Below are 9,224 nucleotides of genomic sequence, written 5' to 3'. Positions count from 1 at the left end.
CTGAGTTGCAGAAAGTTTGAGGCGTGAAAGATGAGCCTTGATAGATGGGGTCACTGAAACAGCCAGAAAGTATGCAGCAAAAGAGGGAAAAATTGTCCTAGTAAATTCTGTACATCTTTCCTGAACAGATCCATCCCCTTTAGAACCAAAATGATGACATAACCCAGAACAATATACACGTCATACTTCCTCCTCCTCTTTGAATCTTCCTCCCTGAAGCAATAAGCATGTATCTGCTCTATTAGTGCATTTCCATTTACATAATCTCCTCATTGAACACTGCATTCATTCTTTCTTCTTTTTTTTTTTGCAAATACATTTATTGATTTTTTTAAAATAAATAAAACAGTAGAGTAACAACAACTCCCAAAAGACATATAACAAACCAAATCCCAATATAATAATAAGACACACCACATTCTTGCCAAGAGGAAATTTGCTCAGAGGTGTTTGAATGGGTGTTTTGGTGCCCCAGGCAGACTACAGGGAGTTTTTCCTTGAATGGATTGCAGGTGTTAGATATGTGGTGGGGAGTGGGGAGGTGGTAGGAATCATGTTTTTTGGGGTGTAGTGGGTTGGTAGATGTTGAAGGTTCCCTACAGACTGCTCTGTCAGAAATGCTGGGTGAGTGGATTGGTGTGGTTAGAGAGGTGATTTTTTTTTTTGGTCTGGGATGCGGGATCTGAGTTGCATGAAAACAGTGGGGCCTTGCTAGGTTTGATTCTGGTGGCTGCTAGGGGGCAACTGCTAGAGGGCGGAGGTCAAGGTCTGGACCAACCGTATTTGAAATGGTGAATATAGCAGGGGGGGTGGAAGACTTGGGGGAGCAAATTGAATGGTGATGGAGAGGGATTTTGGAAATGGGGCATGCAGAGTGATGTTTTGGGGAGAGGTGGGGTTTGGTGAAGGGCAGGAATTGAGTGAGCTATGTAGTGTTGGACTGACAATGGCTGTACAGAAGATCGTGTGTGATGTGCGGTGTTTGTAACTGGAAGTATGTCATTGCGGTTTGTTTTCATTTGTGTAGATACATGATTGCTTGTGTCATTGGTGATAACCTGTGTCATTGGTGATAATTCAATAAAGATGATTAAAAAGAAATCAGAAGGCAGGTATGGATTATGTAGAATTTCATAAGATAAAATATTTTTGCTTTCAGGTTCTGCTCATAGTGGGTCTTTAAACTTTGAAGGAAGTATGGGATGATGTACTAGTTATTTTGTATGTTTGAATAGTTCAGTTGGAAATATATGGCTTCTTTTAGCACATTATTAAAATCTAAACAGTTGCCTGTCATTGTTCTACATCTTTAAGGAAAATATTGTATGGTTTGACCATTTTATTTTGTTATCATAATTTGTTATTTTCATGAAGTCTCATAATTCTATATTTGGCAACATTACAGGTGAGGTTATTACTACAGAGCTGGGTACGTAATTTTTGTACATCATTTTGGAGAACTATACTTTTATTGAGATAATTATGTTACAAGTTGGAGTTAGCATATTTGGTTATCTACAACCCATTTCTCACTTTTACTTCTGAAAAGAATAACCTCAAAGAATTGGTCCTAACACAGAACCCCATAGGCCACCACTGGTAATCCCACTAGGTGAACAGGTAACCTTCCACTCCAGTTTTTCATGTTCTGTTGCTTTAGCAGTGTTTTACCCTTTGAATTATATTCAACATTTTATGCTTTTAATTTCTCAGTTATTCCCTTATGTGGAATAATAGTTTATACCTAACCAAGATTAAGATCAGTTAATATACATGCTCCATCCTTCAAGTGCTGTCAGAGATTTCCATTTTGTACACACAACTTTCTGTTGTTGTCCCAATCCCAGCTAAACTTCTTAAAAATATATAGCCATTACTTTGAATCTTGTCCCATAAAATTAAGAATGCACACATAATTTCAACTGCACCCCCCCCCCATCCAAGGGTGTAGCCAAACATACTCTTTGTACTCTACTGAGTACATTTTTTCTGAGCATCATATCGACATGGCTTTTTTAGGTCATATTATACCTATGATTTTCTAAATGAATGCCTTTAACAATAGATACAATATTGCTAATGTAAAAATATTTTGATACTTTTAGGGGGAACGGATGAAAATTTTACTTACATTTATTAAGTACTGGGGGGGCAACATTTTTGAGAGATGTGTCCATTTTTTAAGTGATAAGTGTCGGGGGGGGGGATAACACTAAGATCCTGTGAGTATAAAATGGAATTTGCTTGCTACACCCCTGCCTCCATCATAAAATGAAGTAGTTTATGAATATTCCTAATCGTTGCTGCAGATATTACTTTGAAACCATTACAAACATGTTCTGAAGTCACTCCCCACTGTTCTAATACTCTCACTCAAAGCATTCCTGCTTGTATGTATTAAACAGTCTTATGAGCTTATAAACAAACTCCTTATGCCTTAACTTGCTCATACCACATCTTACTCCAGCTGCCTTCTCCCTATTCATATGGCTTTGTTTTATTTCTCTTCACACTTTTTGCTATTTTTAAACAATACTGTTATGTACAGTTTGACTGTCATATGATTATTGTAATGTTTTATAACTGTTGTAATGTGTGATATGCATGCATTTCAACCTCTTAGACCATGAAATCCGGACAAAGTCTGCCGTATTGGGGGTACAATGGCCCAAAAATGGGAAAGATTTTTAATATTGCTCTTATAATCTTAAAAAGTTGCTAGAATAGCAGGCTATGTATCGAAATGCATTTTCTAAAAGATATTAAATGTGAAACTCAAACGTATAACATTATTTACCGATTTCATTCCTTAGATCATCCCAGTGATTTGCAAGAAAAACAAAAATTTTATGAGTAACAAACAAATTTTGAGGCAAAAATTTGGACATTTTGCGAAAATCTTGGGCACTTGACAGGCATGGTAATATGTTATAAGTACTGTACCGACTTAAACAGTATTGTAGTATTCTTACAAAAATTATATTATGTGTACGTCCCTGAACTTGTAAATGGTCTGTATGGTTCAGTGTTCTACCTCGGGCAACAAAGAATAAATAAAATAAAATGCACCCTTTGCCAGTTCAGAGATGTCCCGAAAATAATTTGGTCCGAATTTGTTTGCTTCTAATTACTTGTGCCCCCTCCCCCGACACTCGGGTCCCGAGTTATGTGTACAGCTTTTAGCCAGATGCTAGAGATGTTGTTTATAGGGTTACCACCTGTCTCACTTTGCAAGGGGCAGTCCCTCTTTGGGCAGTTGTGTCCCGCAAAGAAATCGAAAAAATTACAAATGTCCTGAGATTTTAGGACAACATTATTTCCTATATGTTATGTAATAGTTGCATAAAACAGTTATTCTGTATCTGAAACACCTACATGCTATAAGAAACGGAATACGCAACTAAAATGCTACAAGAATAAGCTTTTGTTTAGGGAAAAAATTGAAGTTCTGTCCTTTGTACTGGCTGTGGGTATGTTTTGCCCTGTTTGTACCAAAATGTCCCACTTTCGGCATCTGAAGAAGTGGCAACCCTAGTTGTTTACATCACTGGATGGGGATAATGTCATTTATTTATTTTATGTGGCAAACCTACCAGGTAGCTTATTTGTTCCCACAGAACGTGGTTTTAGTATTACTTTTTTGGTATGATTTCTGTCTATCCTTAATCTGTTTTCACTAAACTAAGTTAATGTATCCAGACTCAACACGCTACAGCAATACTAATTTAAAACACCGCACATAGGTCACAAACATCCGATCACGCGCTCTGTATGTACAACACGTTCGCGTCAGCCGGTATGTTTTGTAATCAGTTGCCTGGCAGCATCCAGTCCACAGATACTGATCCGGGCCAGGATTTTCGAACAGTTTTCGTAGTAGTGGAGGGGCCGTGTCGGATCACTCTTTAGCTCGCTCTCTCTCTTTTTTCCTTGTTGTGTTTCTGTTACTCATCGCCATTTTGTTGCAACCCTATTTTCTCGTTTGAGAGCTTACTTGGGTTTCGATTCTGTCGGAAGACCGGCAGAACATTGGAGCCAGAAACCCCAGGTGATTGCGTTCTGGGAGTTTTATTTGTTTTGGGGGGACGTAGCGGCAACACGATTCGAAGAGATGAGCATAGAGACTCTTTTGGAAGCAGCCAGGTTCCTGGAATGGCAAGCCCAGCAACAACAGAAAGCACGTGGTAAGGGTAACAGCATGCAAAAGAAATGGGATCGTTTAAAGACACAGCACCCTTTTTCTCTTATGGGCTCTCGATCGGACAGTTTTGAATAATAGTTGCAATGTTAGCAACATGCGTTGTTTAGGGAGTGTTACAACATTCTTCTGATTTGCTGCAGAGTTTATTACTTGTACAGTAACTGTGAAGTACTGTTTATACTTTCTAATAAGGTTTTCACTGGGCTGATTTTTGTGTCCATTTAGGATTTGCTTAATTGTGGCCGAAGGCTTGCATTACATTTGGGAAAAGGTCGGTAGCACGTTCTTTGCAGATACATAATGAACGCTAGCTGTCGTTTAAATTGTGCGTGGTTAGCCATGTACTTAATAATTAAGATATGGGGTGTACCTGAATAAGGAAAACTAAAGTCCCATTGTTTGCAGCGTATTGCGCTGCGGTATATGTTGAGTAGTCTGGTATGTAAGTTCATTATATATTGATCGTGCGAACTGATTTCCGATGACTACCTTTTGCAGGATGCGACTTAAGCTCCTTTTGTGTATATGATAAGATATTTTTTGTTCCTGAACATCGGAGTGTGTTGATTTGTAAGATACATTTTGAATCTTGCATTATTGTTACTGGAACAGATATCGTCTTTATTAGCTGGAGAGTAGGGCGGTGGCAGTCCTTCAGCCAGCAGTAACTCTAATTCTGTTTTTGCATAATTGTATGCGTTAGGCGGGCGTTAGATGACACGTTGAACAGCAGTTCTCCTTTTTCATGCTGAGGTCTGCCATTCTAGTTGGAAGCTGGCTGCTTACACTGTGTATTTTGCTTGTGGGGAACAAAAAAATCATCTTTTGCTTTGCCCACAATAAATCCCACGCACTTAGAAATAATTCTTTCGGGGTTATTTACGAACCACTAAAGCGCATCAGAGTATCTAGGTACATTGGTTGGATGACGTGTCGGTCACGCCCACTCGACCACGTGCAGTAGGACACTCCCCTCCCGAGCGTAGGCTTTCCACAACTACCGCAGTTTCATTCTTAAGGCGACCTGAGTTGACTTCTTCTGTACCAGTTGGTGTTTGAGCCCTTCTGAAAGACGGGTGGTGGTAGTAGACTAAACCATACCTCTCAAGTGTACGAGAAACGTACCTCATTTGGGGTCTTAAAAGTTCATGTTCCTCGAAGTTCCACATTGAAAGAGTCTGTGACACATTCAGTGTTAGGGATTTTTTAAGTGAAATGTATGGTAAATAGAAATTAATCCTATTCATTAAAGGATCTTCTTTGTAAGTAAAACCAGCATATTTTAACCATTGTATGACCTTCCTAGTTGAAGTTGTTGGTAAGCCATTAGTATGTGTTCCACATTTTGCCCATTTGTTACACATTATGACGGTGAGTGTTCCTCATTTTGGAGGTGGAAGGTTGAGAGCTATGGACTAAACTTATTTCGTTTACTAGTTTAGGCCTATAGTAAAGTATTCTCCATTAATTATTTGACTCCCATTTAATCAAAACACAAAATAGCTGTAGTATTTTTACACGGTGACATTAGTTCTCGGGTTTGTCATTCGCATAGCAAGCATTTTTATGCTGTCCAGTCTTAGAAATTCATTACATGTTCTCGCCGGCTGTAGTGGTGGGGAAAGGATTTGTGGTATTTTGCAGTGGCAGTTCCGCGGTCAGTTATCTAATGAAAGTAGAATCTCAAGTCGCGTATTTTGAATGAGTAATACAATTTCATTTGAAGCGTTTAAACGTGACACTATCTAGTAACTATTATTGAATTGTAATTAGCAGCTGTAAGATCGCTACAGTCGGTATGTTCTATAATCTGGAGAAATGTCATTTTTCTTAGGTTTTGAATGCTGTGTAAGGTAGCCATAATTTCAGATATGCCGTAGTTTACAGGGCAACCACACGATTGTACTTCGTTAAAATGTTCTAAAAAGAACTGTTGTGGGGAATTATTTCACAAGTTGCATTATATTCCGTTTGAAATAAAGTGTCACTGTTGCAGATAATTTCCATAATGTATTTCTTTGAGCTTCAGCGGAGAATGGAAGGGGATGGACCCTTGACGCATAATACTTGTAGCTAACGCTGTGTCAAGTTATTTAATTAAGCGGGTAGATCGACTGAGCCATAGTGTACTGTGTTCCGGTAATGTCTACAGTGGGGTGTGCTACAACACGTTAGTAGTCTTGTGTTAGCAACACTGCATATGCAGCAAAGGCATGTACACCAATGACGACATATCTGAAATTTGCAATGTTATTAAGCATGCCAGATGTTACAACAACTGCATATGAGGTCCTTCTGTAGATCACCCACATCATTTAACAAATGTGTGGCACCAGTAGTCCCTGTTAGTAGAGATTAGGCTACCGTGTGTTCCTAATGTAGGGCCTGCCGTGCAGGCAGATGCTTGTAGATTTTTTTATAAGGCGAAAGAAAAGAAAGCCATGCACATTTTTTGTAAAACAAGGCGCAGGCAGACATCATTTTCCGAGGACTAGTGTGCTTTGCATAATTGCCTTGTAGGCGGTGCAGATAGCCAGTGCTAGATGCTGGTTTTATTTTCAGTTTGATAACTGGATAAATTGGTTGGTCAGATGCAACTTGGGCTTTGTGGGCAACAGGAAGTAATCGCTATATTGAGCAACAGTAATAACATTAAACAGTTTTATCTATAACAGGTAACACTATATATATATATATATATATATATATATATATATATATATATATATATATATATATATATATATATATATACACACATGCACACAGACAATTGACAAAGTAAAATAGATTGTTTCAGTAAAAAGAAAAAAAGAGTAACTTGCAAAGAGAACTGCAGTAGGCTCATTTGTGAGCACGGTTTCCCTAGCTATAGAGCTTGAGGTAGATGTATATAAACAGTTAGTTATAGGGAGATATTACGAACGATTACTTGTAAGACACGGTACACACAATTTGTGTTATGACTTCACTGTATAATGTGAGATCGGTACAGTGATGAATAGCTAGGTTACAGTGCAGGTGACTTGAATGTATCAGACACCGACTGTGCCCTGCCCATTCCTGAGTTCACTGCCAACACTTCCCATTTCCAATTTTCTTTTTGTGATATTGTAATGGGTTATTTGGTTGTCTTTATTAATTTCTGTACTGCGTTTAACGTGTATATTATTTCTGTGTAACGTATAACATAGTACTACACACATTGGAGAAAGTGTCCGTATTTCTCTTCTAAACATTCCTTGTTTTCACACCTGATTATCCACTTCACTGTTCATTTTAAATGTATTTTATCTTCTTTCGGCTGTTCCCGTTAGGGGTCGCACAGCGGATCATCTGTTTCCATTATTTCCTGTCCTCTGCATCTTGCTCTGTCACACCAGCCACCTGCATGTCCTCTCTCACCACATCCATAAACCTTATCTTAGGCCTTCCTCTTTTCCTGTTACCTGGTAGCTTCATCCTTAGCATCTTTTTCCCAATATACGCAGCATCCCTCCTCAGCACATGTCCAAACCAAAGTAATCTTGCCTCTCTGGTTTTGTCTACAAACCTTCCAACCTGGGCTGACCCTCTAATATACTTATTCCTAATCCTGTCCACCCTCGTCACACCCAGTGCAAATCTTAACATCTTTAACTCTGCCACAACCAGCTCAAACTCCTGCCTTTTTGTCAATGCCACTGTCTCCAACCCATATAACATAGCTGGTCTCACTACCCTCTTGTAGACTTTCCCTTTCACTCTTACTGGTACTCGTCTGTCACAAATCACTCCTGACACACTTCTCCACCCACTCCAACCTGCCTGTACTCTCTTCTTCACTGCTCTTCCACACTCACTGTTACTCTGAACTATTGATCCCAAGTATTTAAACTCATCCACCTTTATTCCTTGTATCCTCACAATTCCTCTATTCTCCCTCTCATTCACACACATATATTCTGTCTTAGTCCTGCTGACCTTCATTCCTCTTCTCTCTAGAGCATATTTCCATCTCTCCAGGGTCTCCTCCACCTGTTCCCTACTCTCACTACAGATCACAGTGTCATCTGCAAATGTCATAGTCCACGGGGACTCCTGTCTGATCTCGTCTGTCAACCTGTCTATCACCATAGCAAATAAGAAAGGGCTCAGAGTTGATCCTTGATGTAACCCCACCTCCACCTTAAACGCATCCGTCACTTCCACCGCAGACCTCACCGCTGTCACTCTACCCTCTTACATATCCTGTACCACTCTTACATACTTCTCTGACACTCTCGACTTCCTCATACAATACCACAACTCCTCTCAAGGCACCCTGTCATACGCTTTCTCTAAGTCTACAAAAACACAAAGCAACTCCTTCTGTACTTCTCCATCAACACTCTCAGAGCAAACAACGCATCTGTAGTGCTCTTTCCAGGCATGAAACCATACTGCTGATCACTAATCATCACGTCCCTTCTTAACCTGACTTCCACTACTCTTTCCCGTAACTTCATGCTGATCAATTTAATCCCTCTGTAGTTACTACAACTCTGCACATCACCCTTATTCTTAAAAAAATCAGTACCAAAACACTTTTTCTCCATTCCTCAGGCATCCTCTCACTTTCCAAGATTTCATTAAACAGTCTGGTTAAAAACTCCACTGCCATTTCACCTAAACACCTCCATGCTTGCGCAGGTATGTCATCTGGACCAACAGCCTTTCCATTCTTCATCCTCTTCATAGCTGTTCTTGCTTCCTCCTTGCTAATCTGATTTACTTCATGATTCACTATCCCCACATCATCCAACCTTCTCTCCCTCTCATTCTCTTCATTCGTCAACCCCTCAAAGTACTCTTTCCATCTCCTCAACACACTTGCCTCGGTTGTGAGTATGTTTCCCTCATTATCCTTTATCACCTTTACCTGCTGCACATCTTTCCTAGCTCGGTGCCTCTGTCTAGCTAATCGGTATAGGTCCTTTTCTTCCTCCTTAGTGTCCAGGCTTTCATACAACTCTTCATATGCCTTATCCTTAGTCTTCGCCGC

General features: G+C 39.6%; 1 protein-coding gene across 3 annotated transcripts in view; it reads left to right on the top strand.

The window, feature by feature from the left end:
* The first annotated feature begins 3,809 nt into the window (after positions 1-3,809).
* Positions 3,810-9,224, top strand: part of MNT (MAX network transcriptional repressor) — a 701,036-nt gene continuing 695,621 nt past the window's right edge. For 2 of the 3 annotated variants that reach the window (XM_044054414.1, XM_044054413.1), the window contains exon 1: positions 3,812-4,184. In XM_044054414.1, the coding sequence (XP_043910349.1) occupies positions 4,112-4,184 (73 nt within the window). In that variant the 5' untranslated portion in view covers positions 3,812-4,111. Of the gene's footprint in view, positions 4,185-9,224 lie in introns of all 3 variants that reach the window. The other variant, XM_044054412.1, reaches the window with a different exon arrangement.

This window comes from Protopterus annectens, chromosome 13.part0 (assembly GCF_019279795.1).
Source record: "Protopterus annectens isolate FY-2018-M chromosome 13.part0, PAN1.0, whole genome shotgun sequence".
Lineage (NCBI taxonomy): Eukaryota > Metazoa > Chordata > Ceratodontiformes > Protopteridae > Protopterus > Protopterus annectens.
This window is presented reverse-complemented; position numbering and strand designations above follow the sequence as displayed.